The sequence below is a fragment of the Amblyomma maculatum genome, chromosome 5 (assembly GCF_055883805.1).
Source record: "Amblyomma maculatum isolate TAMU_Amacu chromosome 5, ASM5588380v1, whole genome shotgun sequence".
In the NCBI taxonomy this organism is placed as follows: domain Eukaryota; kingdom Metazoa; phylum Arthropoda; class Arachnida; order Ixodida; family Ixodidae; genus Amblyomma; species Amblyomma maculatum.
The window spans coordinates 58,520,795-58,546,129 of NC_139348.1; the positions used below are offsets into that span (position 1 = coordinate 58,520,795).

At 44.6% G+C, this 25,335-nt stretch overlaps 1 protein-coding gene across 1 annotated transcript in view; it reads left to right on the forward strand.

The window, feature by feature from the left end:
* The window catches only part of LOC146188378 (uncharacterized), a 94,805-nt gene that overhangs the window by 47,834 nt on the left and 21,636 nt on the right, over positions 1 to 25,335 (forward strand). Inside the window, exons 4-5 of the mRNA XM_084603099.1 lie at positions 7,431 to 7,498; positions 9,630 to 9,781. Coding sequence (XP_084459225.1) covers positions 7,431 to 7,498; positions 9,630 to 9,781 — 220 coding nt within the window. The remainder of the gene's footprint in view (positions 1 to 7,430; positions 7,499 to 9,629; positions 9,782 to 25,335) is intronic.

The following is a 25,335-nucleotide window of genomic DNA, read 5'->3' on the forward strand; positions in this document are numbered from 1 at the left end:
ACAGACGCTTGTACTTACCCTTCCTTGACATAAAGCGGTCATATGGCAAAATAAAAAGGAGCTGCTTGTAACAAATACCCTAATGTGAGAGTATATCCGTGATGAGATAACCGATTTCATAATTAAAATAATTGGTATAATTGGAAATTGCATAGGAAATGAATAAGAAGTACGACAACATTTAAGATATGCGAAGCATAAACCACGTTTGTCCTCTTATACCTCCGCTGTTGATGCTTTATTTGATAAATATTGAAAGAAGGCTACATAAACGAATGTAGATAATGATCGATCGCATCGGTTACACAAAAAGAGTTGCAGAGCAGAGATTTCCTGGATTAGCATTTGCATAAAATATTATGATGTTAGTAGATATCCAGAAAGGCTTTAATTCACGTTATTTCTTCCGGAGACAAAGGCGGTGCTCAAATATTAAAATTTCGTGCAGTTAAATCTCGGGTACTGATAGTCAAAGGTATAACTGATGAGGTGCCTAAAATAAAAGAAAATGAAACACCCAGTGATGTAGAACATAAGTAACTGAGGTAACGCGTAAACATGTCTCAGCGACATGGAAAGCACAAATAATTTTCAGACAAAAGGGCAAAAACATACCTGGACTATGAAGCATAGGGCATTTCGGTGGTAAAATACGTTTCATGTGCTGAGGAGTTATAGGGAAGACGTTATGGTTCCAGCGGTTATTTCGGGAAGTCGGTTTTGCGGTTATTGAAGAAGTACAGTTCGAGATAAGACAACAAATCGAAGAGTTTTCACTAAGGACTCACTGTAAAACCACAAACGAAGCGGTACTGGGAGATTTCAAGTGGGAATAGCAGCGATAGAGAACTAAATACTGTTACGTGGCGACAAGCACGAAGACGGCACAACGTCACGACAGTGTGAAGGTTGATTTAATGGCTGGACTAGCGCGAGGGCTCCTCTCGCGCCACTGCCTTCTTCTTCGAAATAATATCACCAGCGAGAGGAAAACTACTAAAGCTGCCACAAAAAATTTGTAGGATTCGAACTATCTATTCGCCAATCTTTATTGCCATGAGCCATCAGCCACTCCCGCCACCGCTGTCACTTCTGCGCTTGCTATTGTTCCCGGCAGCTGGCTAATCTGACTTCTCGTTGTTAAATGCTCTTGCCAGCCTATCTGGCACTGCTAATATCACAGCCTTTAGCTAGATGGCACTTATATCGGAAGCATTTACATAGATTAAATGAAAGAGCGACGCAGGTTGAACTTAAGACGACGTTCACTCCATGTCGCGACAATATTTTGCATTTGAGAATTGACGAAGACGACTTTGTTTACATCAGAGAGAGAGATAACGACAAGATGTTTGCTGCGCAATACGAGATTAAATAACATAAGGGCTGCGAGCAAGCGACACCTTCTGTGGACTGCATGTGGCATTTGGTCAAGAAAAAAACGCTATAGTCGCTGTAGAGCTGATGCCCTAAATATTAAGTAAATAGTACTGTACGCGCTAGGTTTTCGCATCCGCAATCAATGTGTGACAAATACATCATTGTTTGACAAAGCCCCAATACAATAATCAGCAGGCCTAGCGGATGGGGAAGCATCAGTTACCAATTCTGTCATAGAGACATGTGACGTACTTGAGCACAATATTTAGCCACATTGCATATCGTGCGACTACTTACAGGTACGTGACGGCGTCTGAGCGAGTAGACCGACATTATCATCAAATCCTGAGGCTATACAGTGCAGTCCACTTATAGCAATATTGAGATTAACCTGAAAATCCAATCGTTATAACCGATTATCGGTATATCTGGACCAGCGAAAAAGAAAAAAAAATATGAAAAAAGCACACCCACGTGCGTATTTTCCCACGCCTGTAGGCTTGCCTCTTACTATGGATGAGCAAATTGGTTTGAACAACGCTAATCGTCGTAAAGAGCACTAAACACTTTATTGGAGTATACATCAATAGCCATAAAATGACTTAAGCCTACTTAATGAAGGCGGAAATTCGGGCTCGCTTGAGCAGCAGCTAAAGCTTGAGAATCGCTGTGAGCATCGGTTTCAGTAGCTTGTACGCTGGCGGCAGTCATTTTGTGTGCACGAAACCGATTAGCGACTGGATGAGCTGAAGGACATCCTCAGCCTTGATGATTGTTGAAATCGTAGAGTGCGAACGTCCGTATTTTTGCACGAGGCTTCCGACTTTGAAACCCTGCCAAAACTCCGGAGCGAGTGAGTGAGAAGACTCTATTTACACCGACATGGACCTCGGGGCAGGGGCTCAGCCAGGGGGAGTGTCTTCTTGCCGGCTTTCCTGCGCCGTGGCTGCAGAGAAGGGCTTGGAGTAAACCTCCTCCGCCAGGCGTAGGACGATCTTTTGTTCATCTAAATTTCGGCTGCGGATGTAGAACTCCCAGATAATTTAATCAAGGGGATCAGCTTCTTTAGCTCCCGAAGAATCGAGGTATTGCCAGATTAGGTGATTTTGACTCAGATTTACGTTGCAGAGATTGCAAGCCTCTGGGTCCCTTGTCAACTCATTATGCAGAGTAACATGAGAAAAGAAACGATTGGCCGGACGTTTTCGCCAGGCCCTGCATTCTGAGGGTATTAGGGCCCTATCTGGTGGTGGATAGATCCTTCTATTTAGTCTGGGAGTCTCAGAGAGCTCCTTGGAGGTGATGAGGGGGTCTTTGTCTCCGTGTTCCGGGGTCTCTGTGGCCGCTCAAGTGTATACATCTCGAGCGAGGGGATGGGCAGCCTCATTGCCTGATAGACCCTCGTGAGCTGTAACCCAGATGACTGAAACCTCCCGGTTTAGCTGGTGCTTTCTCAGTACACTGGCTGCCTGCTTGAAAATTAGGCCTTTGCCGAAGTTCCTAACAGCCGCCTTATTATCTGAAAGGATAATTCTGGCTTTAGTGCCTGTACATGTTAGCGCTTACGCAGCCTCTTCGGCTATTAAAGCGTTACGCGTATTAATGGATACAATTACATTCTGGGGGTGGTTCCCATCTACCACTGCTATGACCGCGGCCCCTTCTAGCCCGTAGGCAGCATCGCAATAGGCTGACTCCTCAGGAGGTTTGTTTATTAGTTTGCTTTGAATAAATTTTTCTCTCTGCTGTCTTCGTTCCTTGTCATGAATCGGGTGCATCTGCCGTTTCATCTCGTGAGCTATCGCGCCTTCCGTCAATGTGGTCGCCACCATCTTAGATTCGGCGATAGCGATAACGATATGGCCACAGCAGCAGCTTTTTGGATTGCATTGGATTGTGTTGGTATTGACGCTTCCCTTTTTTTACCAGGTGGACCAGAAAGGCCCTAGCCAAGTCAGTTCCCTACTGTGACGGAGTCTGTCCAGCCATGGTGCAACGCCACCAACTCTATTTATCTAGTATGCCTTATCCAGTTCTAAAGTCCCTTTGCGCGGTTGCGATTGCGATGATGATAGTGCTCATATCCTTCAGTGTTTTCCGCGTATGTCGAGCTGTCACGTCATTCTCTTCTTAATATTTTATCTTTCATTGAATATTGAGTCTAATGTTCCTCGTAAACACCTACTGGGAAGCGATGCAGCTATCGTTGTATCCGATATACCGCCTATAATTGATCGCTGTATCTGGTTTATTGTATATAGAGGGGGTTGGGGGCAATGGAAAAAATGATTTTGATCGTTATTACCAATATATCGCTATATCTGGTGTCGTTATATCTGGTATCGTTATTCTACTTAAATGCAATTTTTAAGTAGAATACGCTACAAGTTTGAGCCAGCGCCCCGCAGAAATTCGCTTTGTGGTCGTCAGACAATAATCAACTTGCAGTTCTCATCCGAAGCATCATCAGCTTATTGCTACTGAGGACAATAAACTTTGAGCAACCTTGCGCATTTATTGTCGAATGGGAATATCGAGCTTGCTGGTTTTAACTCACATATGAATGCAGATGCTGGGGAGCAGATCCCTAGGTTTTGGGAACTTAGAGACCGCTGATGTTCTGCTCACTGATGCTACGTCAGACAATTCTTTTATTTTACACTATGCCGTGATTGTTGACTAGTGTTCGTCGACTAGTTGTTGCCTAGTCTGTGAGGTAGCGCATTTTAAGACCTGTTTGTAGAGTGTGCCTTAAACTCATTATGAAGGCTAATGTAAATTTGAATATCACTGAGCTTACCCGTTTATAATACAATGCGAATTACTTTAACGTTCAAGAAAGCAGATTTACATGGTATCTAGCATAGAAATTTCGCTCATATATGCTTTTATTGCCTTAAATCTGCTGGGTTAAAACGTGCTGGAAGCTTACGAGCTAGTTAAAGATTATGGGTGAAGCTTAGGAGTTTTTCATGATTTCGAGTGCAAAGGCCTTTTGGCATGTTTATGTGGTAGTTTCTGCTCGTTAGCTCCCATTAGGCCGCTCCAAGAACTTCATCCATAGCTGCTTCCTTCCAACAGCCGTTACGGCAAGCGCACTTTTGGGCTTCTCTGACGCCTCACGCCGCCTCGACATATGTTGGTCTTCCTTCCCCAGACTAAGGCCAGGAGCGTCACCTCCCATAGAGATGCGGAATCAAGCTTTGAGAACGAGTGGCGATGCACACAAGGCGGGTGAGCGCGTTGCCAGAATACCGCCGTCTTCTCCAAAACGACTAACAAGAGCCGTTGTTGACATTTTCTTCCAGCGGTGTAGCCCTCACCACTGACATTTTTCTCTTCCCTACCGCATATGTTGCCACTTCTCTCAACGCCCTCCGGCGAGGCCGCTGACGTTTTTTATAATTGCTGATGCGCTTTGTCACCCTTTATCAGAGTTCTCATTCGGCGCCACTGGTTTTCTTTATTGCCTGGCCGCTCCGTTTTAGTATACGTCAAGAAACCTTGAAACAGATTATGAATATTTTCGTCTCGAAACAGATTATGCTTGGATGCTAAAAGTGAGCTAAAAGACTTCCTTCTATATTAACCGATTTCTACTCAACAGCAGAGACGGTTTTTTTTTTTCACAATAAGAGTTCATCAAGCTGCTGTCAACCGGTGTCACACGTCAGAGCTACTAATTTTGAGTAGTTGCTGAAAATGTATATTGATATACAGACAGGCTGTAAACATTTGCATTCCAGATATTTGCCTTTGCTATCTATTGTTGACAGAATACACTGCTAAATAAATGTTTTAGGTGGCATGCCACATATCTAAAGTTATATTGTATAAAAATAACAGTTATCTCAAGAGGAAAGCTTAAGTTCATTTCTTGGCAGTAGGGAGGATGTCATACTAAATAGAAACCCAAACGGAAACTACGTCGAGCGAATTTGTCTAAATGAGACGTAAAACGTGGCGATACGATTTATTTTTCAACAGTGATGTGTTTTATGGTGCACATGCTGAAAGCCGATGAGGATCCTAAATCCTGAAAGGTTGCTTTTGAATACCGCTAAGATGTAAACAGAAAATAACTTGTGGTGCATGTACCTCCCACAGCCCACTGTTGTTGCCTAAATTACTACCATACAATATAGATTTTCGCCTAAAGTATCATTTATATGTGTGGTGGTAACCTCCGCTATTGCAAAACGTAATAAAGGAAGGCGGAATATATTTGTCTATCATATATTTTATATTCTTCCTACCCTCCTGAACTCAATATAGCACATTTCAACGAGTTCAACTTTAATAGGAGGGCAAAGTTTGTGGTTTTATCATATTGTTACGAAGGGGGTAAGACGTCGGAGCGCTGAACAACAAGACGATAGGGTCGGGAGCTCAGCTGGTCAACGGCAGCGCGTCCGGCACGAGAGTCCTTTTTTAACGTCTTTCTCCTTCACTTGTCTTCTAAACTTCATCTTCTTCAGTACTGTTACAATATATTAAAAAATATTCATATACTCCATGCTTGTGTATTCAGAAAGTATCCATTCTGGCACCTACTACAGAGAAAAAGCTCGAAATGAATATAAATGGAATACGAAATATCTGTAATGAAATTTCAGTACAACCAATTTTTGGTCAAAGATGTGGTACAATGCAGCTTCCGGAAAGAACTCCCTTTTTACCAGCTACAGATTTCTATGACAACGGATGAAACACATTCTACAAATACAGCATGCATTGGTGATTTTTAGCTTATTCGTTTAGGCAAGCTACTTCTTAATTTTTTCCCCTCTGAACAAAATGAGGAAGATCTCTAATGGGCGAGCATACAGCATCTGTAGCTACATTGCAAATAATATTTTAGACGGCGCAAATCGTTTTCTTTTTATTGTGACATGTGGCCTCTCTACAATTGGGAGAAATGTATATGTTTAATTATATTGTTACGGACGACAAGAAAGAAGAAGCGGGCAGTGGCGCGGGCAGGAGCGCTCGCGCTAGGCCCTCGAACATTTATTAAACGTCATCTACCATCGTCATCGGTCATGTTCTGTCTCCTGTCTTCATCGGCTTGCCGCTTCGTAACATTTGGTTGGAGGTGCGTGGTACGGCATCCCCATCCTCGCCTTGAACCATCAACGCCATCTTCAAGCCGGAACCATCACCCAGGGCCCAGGGACATCGCCGAGCAGCTTCGCCCCAGCCCTTCAAGCCCAGACCTGAACAACTACCACCGCCCAGCCCCAGCCCGGACCTGAATACAAGGAGAACAGACATACCAATGAGAACCGCGACGAAGGACCCGAAAGGCCCGAATGACCCGAAGGAACTGATGGACTCGAACACGCAACCCCCGCCTAAGCTGCCCGACGTGACCTCGAGCCATCGGTCCCATGGACTCTGGTGACGGATGGTTGACAGCTCCAAGGGAGGCGGATCACCCACGCATCAGACATCGTACCGGCAAGCCGTTCTATTCCTCTTTCTTCCTCTTCTTCTTCAAGCATCCAGACACGCCCATCATCATGCCATAAAATCATTAACATCGCTAAACTTCCTCGTCCACGATCGGGATGATCGCTCGGTGGCCCCGGGTCATGTTACGTACGACAAGAAAGAAGAAGCGGGCAGTGGCGCGGGCAGGAGCGCTCGCGCTAGGCCCGCGAACATTTATTAAACGTCATCTACCATCGTCATCGGTCATGTTCTGTCTCCTGTCTTCATCGGCTTGCTGCTTCGTGACAATATATTTATTTCATAATCATGATTACCACAAAAATAGTCGACAGCCATTCAACGAAGCAATCGGTAGGTAGTAACAATAAAGCATGTGTAACAAGCGTTGTCGTTACTGAGCTAGAGCTAGGCCAAGATAACCGCGTGCAGCTACAAGCTTGTCAAGCTAGACCTCTGTGGCGCTAGGTCGTCGTATTGTTTTATACATGGTATGCTACTTTTATAGGTTACATACTGTAAGCAAAATACCGCAATCACATTGGTTTGCTTGGTGCGCAGTACCAGTTGGTCCTGTCTCTTTGCCTTTTTTTTTTCAGAGGTGAAACAGAAAGTGAATAGAGGTGAAAACGAACATAATGACAAGCTCTTCGAAAAGGCCGTGCAGGTAGGTGGAACAGAGAAGGTGAGCTCTTTGAGCTAGTTGGTAACCTCGAATTAAAAAAAAAAAAAAAAAAAAAAAAAAACAGAGCGAGAGAACATGAAGGCGGAAAAAAGCTGATAGGGAACACAACCTCCAATTTGGCTACGCAACTGCAGCAAGCGGTCCTCCGCTAGCGACAAACTTCGGCGGACTAAGGAAATCTTATCGTATTTATCCCCTGACAATGCAAAATATCTCGCTAATCTTTTCTCCTCCCAAATGTTTAGCTTGTACCTTCATGGGTCTGCCTTTAAAATAATCACTTATCATAATTCGTTTTGCTGGCTTGTGAATCTGCGCGACCCCTGCGGTTGTTTGGCCTGCAAGTCTTAGGCCTCGAAACCTAAACCTTACATTGTCATACAAAAGTAGCCGCCAACGCGCCGACCGGTTTCGCCTCTCGCAGCTTCTATTTACGACTGCCCATTGCGACGATGACAGCATTGACGACTATCTTACTCCCGTTTCTTTACAGTTTCCGAATCTTGCACTTTCCGCTGAGAACGCAAAACTAAACACTTTATTTGTATCGCTTTTTTCAAGCATTTCACCAATTTGCGAGACTTTAATCTACCGAAAAATTTATTTTTGGCGGCACGCCCTTACTCACTGCACGATGGCGTAAGGTCTGGGCGCCCGCATTAAGGAACGTTTCGCTTGCCAAAATTGCGTCGTACGGTTCAGTGTTCAGAGGAAAGATACCACGACGGACGGAGGCAAAGTAGGCACACCAAAGAAAAACCAGCCCTCGGGAATACACCAGCTGGTGCACTGTCGCGGAAAATCTTCGGCTGTAATTGTGAACAATCTACCAACTAGCCGAAATAGTTCGACTCAGTGTTACCGACTCCATGTGTGCACTGACAGCGATTCCGCTGAAACCACTGGACAAATGATATTAGGGGGGCTAGTGTTGAGCTCTTAAGCCTTCTTTTAACTTAGAATAAGTGGGATATTTTGACGGGTTAGTTGGTACATGATCTTGATTCTTATAGCGCTGAAGAAACACCACAGGAAGAAAGACACAAATGGACAGAAGCGCGTCTGTCCTTTTGTGTCTTTCTTCCTGTGGTGTTTCTTCAGCGCTATAAGAATGAAGATAGTATAAGTGTGGTCGCTATATTATTATGCTCAATATTCATCTCGTGCCTTACTGTGAGATATCCGTCATCTCTCCCGTGACCACAGCTGATGTCTCCTTCTTTCTTTTGGTGCTCTCGTCGTCCGTCGTGGTCCTCCCCGTATCATTGTTGGTGACCGTGGCCGACAGTGACGACAGATGTGGTGAAACAATATCAGTGCATATCTTCTCGCAATTCACCTAAGTCAACGACGCACTTGCCAGATAAATGGCCTCGTTTAACTTACAAGCCGGACACTGCGGTAGAAATATAATGTATGTCACCTCTGGTCACAAGAACTGGCACGACGTCCTTTCATTTCTTTCATAACGCTTTATGCTCTCGAGGTACTGCTTAAACACAGTTTTTTTATTTTTTGTGCACGTTCGCCAGATGCATTCTAGACTTCATCTTATTGTTCTGTATTAAAATTGAGACTTGTGTTTCTGGCACCCACTGCAAAGCTGAAGAGGCTTGATGTCGTTGCTGGCTAAGCATTCTGACCTTACAGGGCCACTTTATAAACAACGCTATGACCGTGGCTACAGAGATGCCCGCTAATTTGCAGGCGAATTAGTATGGCTATGAATGGGTTCTTGGCAAAGCTCGTTTGTTCCTGACGCTCTTGGTGCACTTCACAGGCCTGTTATTGGTGCTTAGTGCGATACATATGTTCAAATACGTGGTGTGTCGCCAATGTTTCCAACGTGGCGGCTCTTGGAAAACAGTAGGTATGATGTCGCACGAACGGAGCTGTGCAGCCCCCAAGGCCCTTACCCAGTTCACCAGAGGCTTCGATCTGCAAAGTGGGAAGTGTCAGGCCGCGCTAAAAACAGAACAATGTAGAGGATATAAAATGAGCTCACCATCTTTGAGCGAAAGCACCAGACGAATGTTTTGTCATCGCTGTAACTGACACATTTTAACATATTCTGACGACTTTCTTCCTTCTAATATTACTTGTTCTTTTTCAGGTGGTTCAGAGCTACGAGGTTTTACATCTTCTAAGAATTTCTGGGCAGACATGGGCTGATTCGCTGTGCGTTTGTATGAAGTCCACATTTATGGCGTCGTTTATACATTCCGCAGATCGTACCGTAGATTGTTACTATCGCCCTCAAGATCCGTAAGTAAAGAAACGATCTTGACAAGGTTTATTTTGCTTATGTATCTTTACGCAAATATGTTATACAACCTTTATTAACTAGGAATATAGACATACGACTGCACAAGGAAATATTTAAGGCCCCTGCTACAAGCAGGCATTATGACATAAAACTATCTTATGGCTAACGATTGGACTCAACATGAATTAGTACAACAGAGTCAGCCGCTCCCCACTTCATCCAGAAAGAAAATTCTATTTTCTACGTTGTAATTTGAGAGGCAACCGCAGTGGTTCTGGGAAGAAGATAGAGCTATCAGCATACATATGGAAATCATGAAAATCAGTAGGAACCGGCAGGCAATCATTTATTAAGACAGCACTGATAGCTCACATAGGTAGCGGAGTGGACTATATAACATGAAGAGTAGAACTCCAATCAGTGGATTAGTTGGTAGATCAGCTGAAAATGTTGATTGATAAACTGCGGTCGCACATCGCACTGGACGAGACGTAATTTATGTGTTATTACTTGTCCCTTTATAATCAGTGGATGTTTTATTATGTTGATGACGTTTTAGTATCTACGCTTGTAAAAAAGTGTGAATGAATTTATTTGTTTCAACTAATTATTGTATCTAAAGCCATTGCTGCGATTTCGAAATAAAGTGCGGTAATCGCATATTGACCTGATCAAAAAGTTCCGTGTAAGTACTGTGAGTGCAAAAGCGCAGATTAAACGTAAGAAGTTCATGAGTGGAAATTTCTCAATCTGAAATTTTAAGCCCGGTTCCAAAAGCTCAAGCAATGTTTTTTTTTTTAATGAAAGGCAGGTAAGTCTACGTGAATCTGTTATTTCCTCATTGAAGAATTCTGCTTTTTTCATAATACGGACAAGTTGTTTTCGAAAATGCTTTGGACGAGTCAGTTCGACATTTCTCTTCGGCTGAATGATGTTGGAATGGAAACGAAGATCTCTTACAATCAGCCAAAATTCGCGCATTTCAGCTCCCGTCTACTTACCGTACCTGTGAACGTCGCGTCCTGTTACTAAGGAAGCATCAAAAGGCACATAAAGAGTAATCGATAAGAGCGCGCTCTATACGAGGCTGACCCCCATTTCGGTACGTCTGGGCTGAAAATAAAACTGACCACACAACCTCCATCATATACTGTGTTATTCGATGGCGTTAGGGCTTACGTCTCCAGCTTCTCTCAGGCATCTGTGCATGCAGAAATATACTTTGCTGGTGATACATGTAATATTACATATAAAGGTGCATTCCCTGCCTTATAATTGCTCCCTAAAAACAGTGGCACAGCATTATATGACCAGAAAGAGCTGGCGGAATAGTAATTGAAGCCCCACGTTCACCACGCCACAAGAACGGGCCCGCGACTCCTAGCGGTAGCCTGTCTAGAGCGAGATTTCACATTGTTGATTTCGAATATAATGCCACCTGCAGTTTTGAATTATGCACAGTAATGGGCTGCGGCTGAAGCGGGACCATGTCGCGTAACTTTCTGATATCAAAAAATGTTTGATCAATCAGTGAACAGACAACTTCATTACCTATAATGTCGCCTTGAGTTTTTGGTTCAATGTCGGAGACGAGAAAGAGGAACTTTAGGCACTATAAAGTGCTCAATACTGTCGGGTAAAAATATGGTCATGAGGACGGAAACGTGCGAACTGAAAGAAACAACTCCGCTTTTCAAAACAAATGTAGGGCTTCAAAGAGGTACGTAGTTTATCCTACCATCATAAGCAGCAAGCCACATCAGCCTGCCACCTTGCTTGGAGGAAGTCAATGAGTCTTTTCACGCAAACCTAGCTGTGACCAGAGGCAAATTTATCGAAATCAATTCAATAAAGAAGTATCGTCTATCTTGAGCAAAAACCTAATGTAGTGGTCGTTACGCTGCTATAGTTACTAGCCTGTTAAATCAGCAAAACATAGCTGCTGCTACGCACGCTCTAGCCGGAAAGATAGGTAACACAAGGCGATTGAACTTGAGGGTGTGTTTGCCAAGCAGTCAGCCGTTACATTTCGAGCCACATTGCTGTGACCTGGCATCCATACCATGTGTAAACGTCTGGAATGATGAGAGAGCAGTGATAGGAAGGCCGTAATGTTGAGAAAATCCACTTTCGAAAAGAACAGACGAGCACAAGCATAGAAAGACGGTAATGATAGCCACTGCAGAAACAGACCAGTCTAGTTGTCGTACCGCAAATATCACCGCCAGAAACTCAACTTAAAAATTGCGCTGAAATGCTGTAGCCGCCAACAAGACGCGTCTAGAAGCGAATAATATATACTCACACGCATGTTCATTACATTGAGACTCATGAGCTGCTATTTTTGGGATAGAAGGAAAACATGTTAAGTGATCTTCTTATAATCTGATTAGAATATACCAGATCAGAATTATTGAGGGAAATGGCATCAAGGACAACTTCAACGCAACACCCTTCAGTTTACGCCGGGATAATGCAAGGCACGGGAACAGGTAAAGGATCAAGAAAGTTTTGGGGTTAGAATTACGTGCGCGGTGTGTCAAACCTAGGCCAATGTATTCCGAAAAAGGAGGTCGGTTGGCAACAAAACAGACAGGCCTTGGTGAAATTCTGATTCACATACCCGTAGGTACGTCCGAAAACTTGTAGACTGAAATCTAGATAACAAAGGTGGTATGCAAGCTTCAAGGTAATGTGCGCTTTTTGCCGCAAATTTGGACAGCTCAAGATAAAAATGAAGCCCCCCCCCCCCCCGCCCTTCGCCTCCGCGTCAGAAGAATAGTGGGCGAATTTTGTCAGCTGACGAAGCAGAAACCAGCACAGAGTCGAACTCCAAAATACGATGGATATACAAAACCTAAACCATTAAAACGCATCACATCGCTTTATATGGAGCCGATAATCTGCAAATAATTTTTAAACCTGGTGGTGGAGACGGCTCGCAGACGACTTGGGGGACACACCACCGCGCGCACGCCTCCCAATTGACGTCAGCGGGGCTGCCAGGCGCACCCGCTCTTTGGACACTCCAAAGTTAGGCCAGCGGGACATGGTGCAGTAACGCACTGTCGGGACCTGTTTTCTTCTTTTTTTTTCTTGCGCGTCGGTATGGGTTGAGTTGAGGGGAGAGGAAGAGCATCATTTTCGATCGTCCATATGTTTGGTGCTTATTAAGGTAGCATAAAATATTCTTCCGGTGCATAGAGGATTGATGGAACACGGGCTGATGGCGCGTGATAAAATTCCAGTAAATAGCTTTTGATGGTTTTGAGGAGATCTTTAATGCAATCAATATTCGGTGAATAGCACAGGCTTCCATCCCGTCCAAACTGTCTTGCCTTCGTAATCGTTTTATAGAAGGAAGAAGCTGCCTCGGAAAGACCGCATTGAACAATACTAGGTTTATCCATTTCGATGGCGCCATCATCATTCAGCGGTAGCGTTGCAGGAATGCTGCGATTCCTGCGAATACCATAGCATGAAAAGCTTCCAGTGGTAGATCGAGAGAGTAAATGGAAAGCAACGAGGGGGCGCTCCTGGCCACGAGACTACATAAACATTACATCGGAAATCAATCTCACCATGTGCGTTAGCTACGCGGTGAAAAGTGTAAAAGCGCAGAAGAAAGAGAAAAAATAGGAACCGCCACTCAATACTAATTCCTTCCTCTACTTGATTTATTTAAACATGGAGTGATATGTTGAAGACAAGGTTAATGAAAAGAAACAAATATAACCGGAAGCAAGGAAATAAAAATAATGACACCGGAATAGGCAAAATTGCATAATGACAAGAAGCAATCTGAGGCAGAAAGGAAACTAGAAAAGAGAAAGGATCGACCATACGCATGTTAGAAGAATATAATTTTAGGAACAAGCAGTTTTAGAAGCTTGCTGAGGTTCGGCATTTGATGGTTATGAGAGTCAGTTGTGCTAACCAATACCTCATCGTGTGGAAGATTACCGACTGATTCGCTGATCGCCAGAAGTTTAAACAACCTTCAGTGGTACGATACAGTTGGTAAACGCGGCATCTTGCAATTCAAACGCTAAAACGAGAAGACCTCAATGGAGCCAAGATTTCTCAGGAATCTTTACTGCAGTGAGCGAGAACGGGCCTTCTTTGGCGGCATGTTCCACAACATTTGTGATGGAGATTATCCAGTCAGAAGATTTATTCATGCGTCCTTCTTTAAAAAAATGAAATATGGAAAGAGTGTACATTTCACGGGCTATAAGATTAGCGCTTAACGAGAGTAACAGCAGCAAAGTAAATGCGAGCTTAAAAGCACAAATGTAACTGGAACTGAATACACCAGTCTCATTAAAATTGAAAATATAGTTCCTAGTGAAGGCTCATCTACCGAGGAGACTGCTGCCGAGTAAGACGAAGACAACAGTTTTCCTTCAAAAGTAAGATAGTTCGAATAAAACAATTTATTAATCAGAAAGAAAAAGAAGCTCTACTGCGGTACAGCTACTAAAATATTAGATAAAAATGATTTTTCTTTAAGTATTAATCCCTTTTCAAAGGTTCGACGGAAGGTCACATAGAACTGAACAGCACAGATGTTCTCAGCCGTATGCTTCATACTGCAAGCAATACTGAAGTGACGCTAGTGGTAACGGAAAACTCCGTAGAAACCCTTCGATATGAAGAGAAGACAACTCCAGATTACTGATGAAGGTGAGGTCAAGCAGGGGAACCGATAAGCAAGGTAGCGAAGAAGAGGCCCACGGATTTCACTCGTAAGCGCAGATAACGTTTCTAACCGGGAGGAATGAAAACCCAAGAGACGAAACTGTCGAAATCATGCTATCACGAGTGCCGTCCATAACCTATACATAGAATACTTAGAGATGCAGACTACTCTTGATACCGAAATAGGAGGGGAAACCGCAATCTATAGTGTCCTTTGATTCAAACTAGGAAGACCAGAACAACGCGCTATAGCAGCAAGTGCCACAGTAGTATGGAAAGAGAATAAGATATGTGTCTGAAAACGAGATGGAAACAATTGATGTTTCAAATGGATAGTGCAAGCAGAGCTTGGAATTCAGTGGTGGTCTAATGCGCTCTACGCATCGATTATTCCCCTGAAGGAATTTATGCCTGCTAGCTCATGTTTAGTTGGTATAAAAAGGACAGCTTGTGAGTAAACAGTTTTAACCGTGCGTGTTCTCCAGTCTATTGCACGGCACATGATAATGAAGTAAACCACATTTAATGCTAGTTACATGAACGTTTCGTGCAAAGATGTAATCAATACAAGATGCCCTACTGGATGTGGCTTGAAATGGGTATTTTCAGAAAGCATTGGTGATAGTGTATTAGAATGTGTGAGAAAGCCTACAACGGGTTGTGATTGGTAACAGCACCTCATAAGCTTGTCCCACCTCATAACAGCACCTCATAAGCAGCGGTAGCGTAGCGGTAGAACATCCGCCTCGCATGCAAGAGGACCGGGGTTCAAATCCCGGTGCCGCGCAATTCTCCGCCGGATAAAAAAAAATCCGCGTGTCGATGGAATTGCATAAACAGGTTTGGGGTGCGACCTGATGCCGGTGAACACCTCCGGCAACGCACTCCCTCACCAGAACAGGAGTTGGCCACCCTTGTGCAGTAATTGGCCACAACCTCCTATGATGAGCTCCATAAAACCCCGGCCATCAGTCACCAGCGGCTGCGGAAGAGCTGACCACGGCGGCGGTCAGACCTGTGACGCAGCAGGGGGTGTTAAGAAAGCCTGGCTCCGCTGGACAGGCCGCCATTGGAAACTGACCCAGGCAACGTTTAATGCTAGAACCCTAGCTAGTGAAGCTAGTTTAGCAGTGCTGTTAGAGGAACTAGAAGGCATGAAAGGGGATGTCATAGGGCTTAGTGAGGTTAAGAGGCCGAATGAGGCATATATTGTACTGAAGGATGGGCATGTACTGTGTTATCGAGGTTTGCCAGAGAGGCGACAACTAGGAGTAGGTTTCCTTTCAATAAGTATATAGCACGTAATATAGATAAATTCTATAGTATTAATGTGAGGATTGCAGGCATCGTATTAGGCTTACTAAGCGGTGTAAACTGAAGGTTGTACAGGCCTATGCACCTACATGTAGTTATGATGACCAGGCAGTTGAAAGCTTCTATGAAGATGTAGAATCGGCAATGCGAAAGGTAAATACGCAGTATACTGTACTAATGGGCGACTTCAATGCCAAGGTAGGTGGTGCAGTGGTAAGACGCCCGACTACTGTGCCGGAGTTCCCGGGTTCGAACCCGACTGCGGCGGCTGCGTTTCGATGGAGGCGAAACGAAGAGGCGTCGTGTGCTGTGCGATGTCAGCGCACGTTAAAGATCCCCAGGTGGTCGAAATTACTCCGTAGCCCTCCACTACGGCTCCTCTTTCTCTCTTTCCACTTTCATTCCCACCCTCCTCCCTTCCCCTACGGCGCGGTTCGGGTGTCCACAGAGCAAGTGTGACAGTTACTGCGCCTTTCCCTTCCTGTGAACCAATTTATTTAAAAACAGGCAGGAGACAAGGCAGTAGGTGACTATGTCATTGGTTCTAGGAATAACAGGGGGGAGTTGCTAGTTGAGTTTGCAGAACGCAGTAACTTACGAATCATGAATACCTTCTTCAGCAAACGGAAGAACCGGAAATGAACATCGAAAAGTCCTAACGCAGAGACTTAAAATGAAATCGACTTCATAATGTGTTCAACCACCGCCACTGTGCAGGATGTAGAGGTAATCGGGAAAGTGCGATGCTGTGACCACAGGATGGTGAGGTCCAGAATTAGCCTAAATATGAAGACAGAACGCAACAGATTAGTAAGAAAGAAACCCATCAATGAATTAGCGGTGAGGGGGAGGGCAGAAGAGTTCAGGATCTCGCTACAGAATAGGTATTCATCTCTAACTGAGGATGACGACATTACCCTAGAGGCAAGGAACAATAATTTCAGAGATATCATAACTGAGTGCGCGGTAGAAGTAGGCGGTAGGATAGTTAGAGAGGATACCGGTAAGCTGTCTAAGGAGACGAAAGATTTGATTAAGAAACGCCAGAGTATGAAAGCTTCCAATCCAACAGACCAGATCGAATTGACCGAGATATCAAAGCTAATCAATAAACGCAAGGTGGCCGATGTAAGGAAGTATATATGGAGAAAATTTAGCATGCTCTAACAAACGGGGGAAGCCTTAAAGCAGTAAAGAAGAAATTGGGCATAGGCAAAAACCAGATGTATGCGATAAGGGACAAGGCGGGCAACGTCATCACTAATATGGAAAAGATAGTCAAAGTAGCCGAGGAGTTCTATACAGATCTCTACAGTAGCTAAAGTATTCAGGACCGTAATGAGATTGGCGGAAGGGAAAAACAGTCAGACGTTCTACCAGTGACCAAGGACGAGATCAAGAAAGCATTAGAAACTATGAAACGGGGGAAATCAGCTCGAGAGGATCAGATAACTACAGATTTGCTAAAGGACGCGGGGGATATCGTGCTAGAGAAACTGGCTACCCTGTATACGCAGTGCCTGATGTCATCGACGGCACCGGAACCATAGAAGAATGCAAACATTATCCTCATTCACAAGAAAGGGGACTCTAAGGACCTTAAAAATCACAGTCCAATCAGCTTACTGTCTGTTACGTATAAGGTATTTACTAAGGTAATCGCTAATAGAATCAGGACAACCTTAGACTGCAATCAAGCAAAGGATCAAGCAGGCTTTCGGAAACGGTACTCTACTATCGATCGGTACCCGCCCTAGCCCCGTCACAACTTATGCCCGCGATACTATCGCCTGAGCCGACGCTGCTCGCCAGATTGCTCGTCAGAATCTCACCATCTCTCAAGAAACTCAAAAACGCCGCTACGACGCTCACCACCGCGATGTGCACTATCCTCCCGGATCTCTGGTGTTGCTCTGGCTTCCGTGCCGTCGTGTGGGGATGTGTCAAAAACTTCTGCCCCACTACACAGGTCCTTACCGTGTACTACGCCCAGTGACCGACGTGACCTATGAGATTTCACCGCTCCACCCAAAGTCACCGACTGCTACACCCACTTCCGAAATCGTACATGTCGCCCGCCTAAAGCCTTATTACTCCCCCTCCACATCGCACGCCTAATACGCACCGGGACGTTGCCTTTTGCCGAGGGGGGTAGTGTTACCTGGAAACGCGGTACCAAAGTGATGTGCTCACTGAAGAAGACGACGACGACAAAGAGTTGAAAAAGAGGACGACGCTCACAGAGTGGACACTGCACGGCTACTGAAGTCTCAGCGTCGAGTTCAGCCCATCGCAGTGCTGTTACATTAATTGCATCCCCGTAACAATATCCAAACCATCAATCAGGTGATAAAAAATGCCCGGAATATAACCAGCCCTTATACATAGCATTCATTGATTACGAAAAAGCATTTGACTTAGTTGAAACCTCGGCGGTAATGCAGGCATTGCGGAATCAGGGGGTAGACGAGCTGTACGTGAAAGTGCTCGAAGATATATATAGTGGCTGCACCGCAACCATAGTTCTGCATAAAGAAAGTAACAAAATTCCAATAAAGAACGGTGTTAGGCAAGGAGACACAATCTCCCCAGTACTATTCACAGCTTGTTTAGAGGAAGTATTCAGAGACTTGGAATGGGAACAGTTAGGTATAAGGGTTGATGGAGAATACCTCAGTAATCTGCGATTTGCTGATGACATTGCCTTGCTAACCAACTCGGGGGATGAACTCCAAATATTGATTGATGACCTAGACAGAAAAAGTAGAAAGGTAGGCTTGAAAATGAATATGCCGAAGACTAAGGTACTGTTCCCCCTTCATGGATCACTTCCTTGTCGTGGCGGAGGGGCTTGCGAAACTCGATGAAGTCGTGAGCTCTGTTGTGTAGGGCCACCCAAGATAGACAGGTCACGGCAGAGAGTTCTGACAAAATGTGATTCACTGGAGAAGGTAATGGCAACCCACTCCAGTATTTCCTGCCAAGAAAACCCTATGGCAAGTCACAATACCATTAATGATATAGCGCCGGAAGATGAGCCCCCAGGTTGAAAGGCGTCCCATATGTTACTGGGGATTAACAAAGAGCGATTCCTAGTAGCTCCAGGACGAATGAAGCGGCTGGGCTAAAGCCAAAAGGACGCTCAGTTGTGGATGTGTCGGGAAGCGACCGGAAAGTCCGATGTTGCAAGAAGATATATCACATAGCAACATGGAATGTAAGATCTATGACGCAAGGTAAACTGGATGTCGTCAAGCGAGAAATGGACGGATTGAACATTGATATCTTGGGTATCATCGAGCTCAAGTGGACCGGAATGGGACAATTTAACTCTGGCAACCATTATGTCTTTAACTGTGGGCACGAACCCAAGAGAAGTAATAGGGTCGCTCTCATAGTAAACAGAAGAATGGGCAAAGCAGTGCTAGGATACAACCCCAAAAACGTCCGAATGATTTCACTTCGAATCCAAGGTCACCCTTTCAACATAACAGTTATCCAAGTCTACGCACCGACCACTACTGCTGAAGAAGCTGACGCTGAGAGATTTTATGCGGACCTACAATGCCTTTTAGGCCGCACCCCATCATCAGGCGTCGTTTTTCTCATAGGAGACTGGAATGCTAAGGTCGAGAGTAAAGAAATATCAGGAATTACAGGCAAGTTCGGTCTTGGCGAGCCAAATGAAGCTGGGCAGAGGCTAGTAGAGTTTTGTCAAGAAGACAACCTTACCATAGCGAATACTCATTTTCAACAGCACAAGAGGCGCCTGTACACATGGGCTTCACCGGAGGGGCTGTACAGGAATCAGATCGATTATATTCTTTGCTAGCAGAGATGGAGAAGCGCTATACAAGCAGTAAAAACAAGGCCTGGGGCCGATTGTGGCACCGATCATCAGCTTCTTGTTGCCAAAATTAAGCTTGGATTGAGGAAAACGCAGAAAACTAGAAGGCCTTTCAGGGATGATCTGGATCAAATTCCACTAGAATACGCTGTGGAAGTGAGGAATCGATTTCAAGAATTAGATCTAGAAGACAGAGAGCCCGAAGAAATGTGGACTGATGTTCGTGATATAATACAAGAAGTTGCTACTAAGGTAGTTCCAAAGCAAAAGAAATGCAAGAAAGCAAACTGGTTATCTGAAGAGGCTTTGCAAATAGCTGAGGAAAGGAGGATGGCAAAAGTTATGGGGGAAAGAGAAAGATACAAGGTTCTTAATGCGGATTTTCAGAAAATAGCAAGGAGAGATAAGAATGCCTTCCTAAACATACAGTGCCAAGCAGTTGAGGACAACAGCCAATTAAGGAACACAAGAGCTTTGTATAAGACGATAAAAGATATCAAAGGAAGCTTCTGTGCTAAGCTGGGCGTGATAAAGGACAAATGGGGCAAGGACCTCACTGAAGCCCTGTACTGTACAAGAAGGACCCGAATGTGCAAACCCAACATAAGACGGTTGTGATTAATGATCTCGAGCCGGGCATCCTGAAGAGTGAAGTTGAATGGGCCTTATCCAGCCTTGCTAAGAACAAAGCTAGCGGAATTGACGGCATTCCAGCTGAGTTGCTTCAAAACCTCAACCATGACGCTCTTGACATTCTGCATACATTATGTTAGAAGATTTGGACAACCCTGCAGTGGCCACATGATTGAAGGAGGTCAGTTTACATCCCCATTCCAAAGAAAGGCAGTGCCAAAGATTGTTCCAACTACCGCACGATCGCGCTTATTTGGCATGCTAGCAAAATGATGTTGAAAATCCTCCAAGGTAGGCTGCAGCAGTATGTGGATCGGGAGCTTCCGGACGTGCAAGCTGGGTTTCGCAAAGGCAGAAGAACTAGAGACCAAAGTGCTAACCTTCGCTGGATCATGGAAAATGCAAGAGAGTTCCAGAAACCCATCTACTTCTGCTTTATTGATTATGCGAAAGCGTTTGACTGCGTAGATCACAGCAGATTGTGGCAAGCTCTCCAAGAGATGGGAGTTCCAATTCACCTCATCTGTCTCCTCAGGAACCTGTATGAAGGGCAAGAGGCCACAGTCAGAACTGGGCATGGTCTTACTGATTGGTTTCCGATTGAGAAAGGAGTGAGGCAAGGCTGCATACTGTCGCCCTGCCTATTTAACCTATATGCACAGTGCATCATGAGGAAGGCCGGTCTGGACGAGTCTTCAGCTGGAGTGAAGATTGCTGAAAAACGTGTCAACAACCTTTGATATGCGGATGATACCACTTTAATTACAGAAAGTGAAGCGGAACTCAAGAGACTTCTGATGCGCGTACAAGAAGAGAGAGAAGTTTGGGCTTAAACTGAACATTAAAAAGACAAAGATCATGGCGTCTTGCCCTATCAAGTCCTGGAGCATCAAGGGACAAGAAGTGGAAGCTGTGACAGATTTTCTCTTCTTGGGCTCCAAGATTACCTCGGAAGGAGACTGCAGCCATGAAATTAGGAGACGCCTGCTTCTGGGAAAGAGAGCAATGGTTAGCCTTGACCGCTTAGTAAAGAGCAGAGACATTAGTCTGCCAACAAAGATCCGTATAACTCGTGCTATGGTATTTCCAGTTGTGATGTATGCATGCGAGAGTTGGACTGTGAAAAAGGCTGACCGCCGAAGAATTGACGCGTTTGAATTGTGGTGCTGGCGAAGACTCTTGAGAGTTCCTTGGACTGCCAGAAGATCAAATCAGTCAATATTGTCGGCCATAAATCATGACTGCTCATTGGAAGGTCAAATTCTAAAGTTAAAGCTCAGCTACTTTAGTCATCTGATGACAAGAGAGGAGTCGCTGAAGAAAGATTTGATGTTGGGAAAGGTTGAGGGTTGCCGGAGAAGGGGTAGGCAGCGAACGCGATGGTTAGATGGCATCCTCGACGCACTGCAGATGTAGTTATGTGATGTTAGGAAGATAAGGAGAGACCGGAAAGCGTGGCGTGACATGGTCCGTAGGGTCACGAAGAGTCGGACACGACTGAACGACTGAACTGAACTGAACTGAAGGTAATGTTCAACAGCGTCGGGAAGGAACAGCAGTTTACATTAGGTAGCGAAATACTGGAAGTAGTAGGCAAATATGTCTACTTACGACAGGTAGTAACCGCAGATCCGAACCATGAAAAGGAAATAACATGAAGAATAAGATTGGGATGGTGCACATTTGGCAAGCACTCGCAGATTATGACTAGCAGCTTACCGGTATCGCTCAAGAATAAAGTATACAACAGTTGCATCTTGCCTGTACTCACCTATGGGGCTGAAACGTGGAGGCTAACCAAGAGAGTTCTACTTAAGTTGAGGACAACACAGAGGGCTATGGAACGAAAAATGTTGGGGGTAACATTAAGGGATATAAAGCGTGCAGAGTGGGTCAGAGAAATAACTCAAGTTACCGACATTCTAGTGGAAATTAAGAAGAAGAAATGGACATGGGCAGGACATGTAGTGCGAAGAGACGATAATCGATGGTCGCTGAGGGTAACAAACTGGATTCCAAGGGAAGGAAAGCGTAGCAGGGGGCGGCAGAAAGTTAGGTGGGCGGATGAGATTAAGAAGTTCGCAGGGGTCAAGTGGATGCAGCTTACACAGAACCGGGTTAAGTGGAGAAATATGGGAGAGGCCTTCGCCCTGCAGTGGGTATAATCAGGCTGATGATGATGATAAGCTTGTCCTCCCACAGGACAGGTGGCGACCCTTGTTCCGGGTTCGGTGTTTGACAGAGATGCGAGTGTGCATCCTCTGTGTTTCGGCATCCTATCTCTGTGATTGTACCTTTGTCATGTTTTAATAAACTACTATGGCAAGTCTTCATCATCCTCACAGCGCCTGAAGCCTCATACCTGGTGGAGTAGGCTTTTGTCGAGCTTCAGCCTGCTGCTAAGATAAAGCCCGCCAGCCTGCATTCTCTCGTTTCCCCCAAAATGCTATGCCTCCGAAATTGCCAAGGTGCTCGGATCTTATGCCTGCCTCATCCATTAAGCATAGCTTCTTATAGCTATGTCAAATGGGCAATCCCAATTCCCTTTGAGTTAATGGCTATTGAAAGTTTTGAGAACTATCGAGATGCTCCATTTCCACACTGCAAATTTTGATTACAATTTACCCAGAAATATGCAATCCTACAAACGGCGCCACGGGTAACAATATGCGCTAAACCTATTATGTGGAGCAGGACAAAACGAGGCATACATCGTACTTATTGCTCTTTTAATTGAAAGCTTGTTTGGAGAAAGCTGTTTAAATACTTTACAGCTGGGCATAACCCACAGACACCACAGGCAGGCTGTCGAAGAACGACGATGGGGTAATGATGTGGAATCGCCGAATTCATTTTGCGCCGGCGATACTGCCGCAGCTCGTGGCCTTCTTCGCCGCGTTCGCTATTGCTATTGCTACAAGTACTTACGGGGCCCTTTTTTATCTCCGTTGCCGCAAAGCCAGTTCAAAAGCGAACGAGACCGAAACGCTTCTCAACGTCGGACTACCACAGAACCACTATAAACAACTTCTCTAGAACAGCGTCGGTTTTTTACATCTGAAGATCGTACATTCAATGCAGGGAGCAAAAGAATTTCTGAAAAAAATACTTTATGAACTGGTTAATGTAGACTAAACGTCACGTACGCTTACAATAGCGCAACGCAGAAGACTAGCGGCTCCTCTCCCTTCTATATTCTTTAAAGCCATCAGTTTTCTGCTCCTCCGGATACCGTTCTCCCAATCAACCTGACGCGTCTGAGTTGCTTTTTCGGAAGCTGCCCGACACGACGAGGGTGTAACAACTGCAGCTCACTCACAACTAACACCCAGAACTTACAGAAATCCCGCCGTCTCAGCGAATAAACTACCTTGGGCGTTTACTCCGGTAGTTTATGATTCCATTCAGTACTTCGGGTTTCTCCTCGAAAGTTCTTGAACAGTTTATGGCCCCGACCAATTATTCTATGCTCCTCGCCTGTTATTTAGGTGTTCGAAACTTTGCCGCCGTCTCCTGATACTCGCCGGTAAGGACGCGAGAGTGTCGACGTTAGCGCTTTAGTCTTATTATGACCCTGCCATCTTGCCTGTGCCATAACTCGTCGGGGTAGCTACTCTTCGCCCCTGATGCAACTGTAACAATGGAGAACATTTTTGTTGTGACTAAAAAGTTTTAAACTTCTTAATGAGCGGCATTGCCATCGCTTCGTGTATTTTCGGAGCTTCTTGTAAACCGCATCTTACATTATACATATGTATTTTTAAAGACCTTCACCCATTATTTGCTTTACTCCGACTGACAAATGAGGCTGTTAAATTTTTTTTTTTGCAGTTGTGTCTTTCTTTTGCATTACATTCGCATTGAAATTCATGTTGCCAGCTGCGTTGTTAGTTCCTTGTGAGCGAAGATAAAGCGATGTACCCCGTCGATATATTTAGAGATACAGGTCATGAGGAGGCTTTGAAGATTCTTGCTGCAAATTTCCCACCTTCCAATCTGTACTGAAGCTGCATGCTGGATTAATTCGCGATTTCACGCTTGTGCAATGAGAAGTTTGATTAAAACCCAATTATATGCGTTCCCCCTTATATCAGAAATCGAATGTTTGGAGCCCAGTTGCACGTATCGAGATCCGCAGCCACTTGTACCAGGCTTATATACTTGATGGCCGTAGATTTGTGGCATGCTGCTAAGTAACATTCAGCCTAGTCAATAAATTTACTGAAGAGATACGTAGGGCAAGACGTCACTGGGAAATGCACTGTGCCTGTCTGAGTGCCACCGTGACCGGCACAACCTGCAAATCACTGAGTAGCATAATCAACCTTAGCATGTAATAAAGCGTAAGAAATCACGTGCTTGAAATCTCTTATTTAGAGCTGAATAAAATATAATGAAAATAGAAAGCGTTTTGGCTGAACTACTCAAGCATGAAGAAACTTTGAAAAAAGGCTTTACACGTTACAAATATATTTGAACACCTGAAATAATTCAAGGATGGTGGTACGGCGGGCAGCATGTAAAGAAGCACTTGACTGGAACACCGGTGGAAGCAACGGGAATAATGAAAATTCGAAGAATCTGGCAGCCTCTAGAAAATCCGCTGTTTGATGCTAAGCAGGAGCCAGGCTAGCTTTGTGGTATTCTTGTACAAGCTTGCATACATGGTCGTGCAAACTTGGAGAATTAGATATTATCCTGGGCGGACAATATGTCGCTCAGCTATCAGCACAAGTCAGTAGACAGAAGTTCGTACACAATATAGAAATAAGACGTCACTTGTCTCAAAACAAGCCGCAGTGTTTATCGTGTAAATTGTGGTCTACGGTAAAACACTTGCGCCTACTTTTGGATTAAAACTTAGTAAAATATAATTTTCCAGTCCACATGGTCGGCCTATTAGGCTGCATCGCGATCGCAGCACATTGTTAACTCAGAGCGATGTCCGGCGTCACTGAAGTCTTTTTGGGTCAAATACAGGCAACGGCTGTCGACAGGAGTGTTTAGAAGGGTTAACTAAATTTGAATGATCATATTACGTACATCTACCCCATTTTA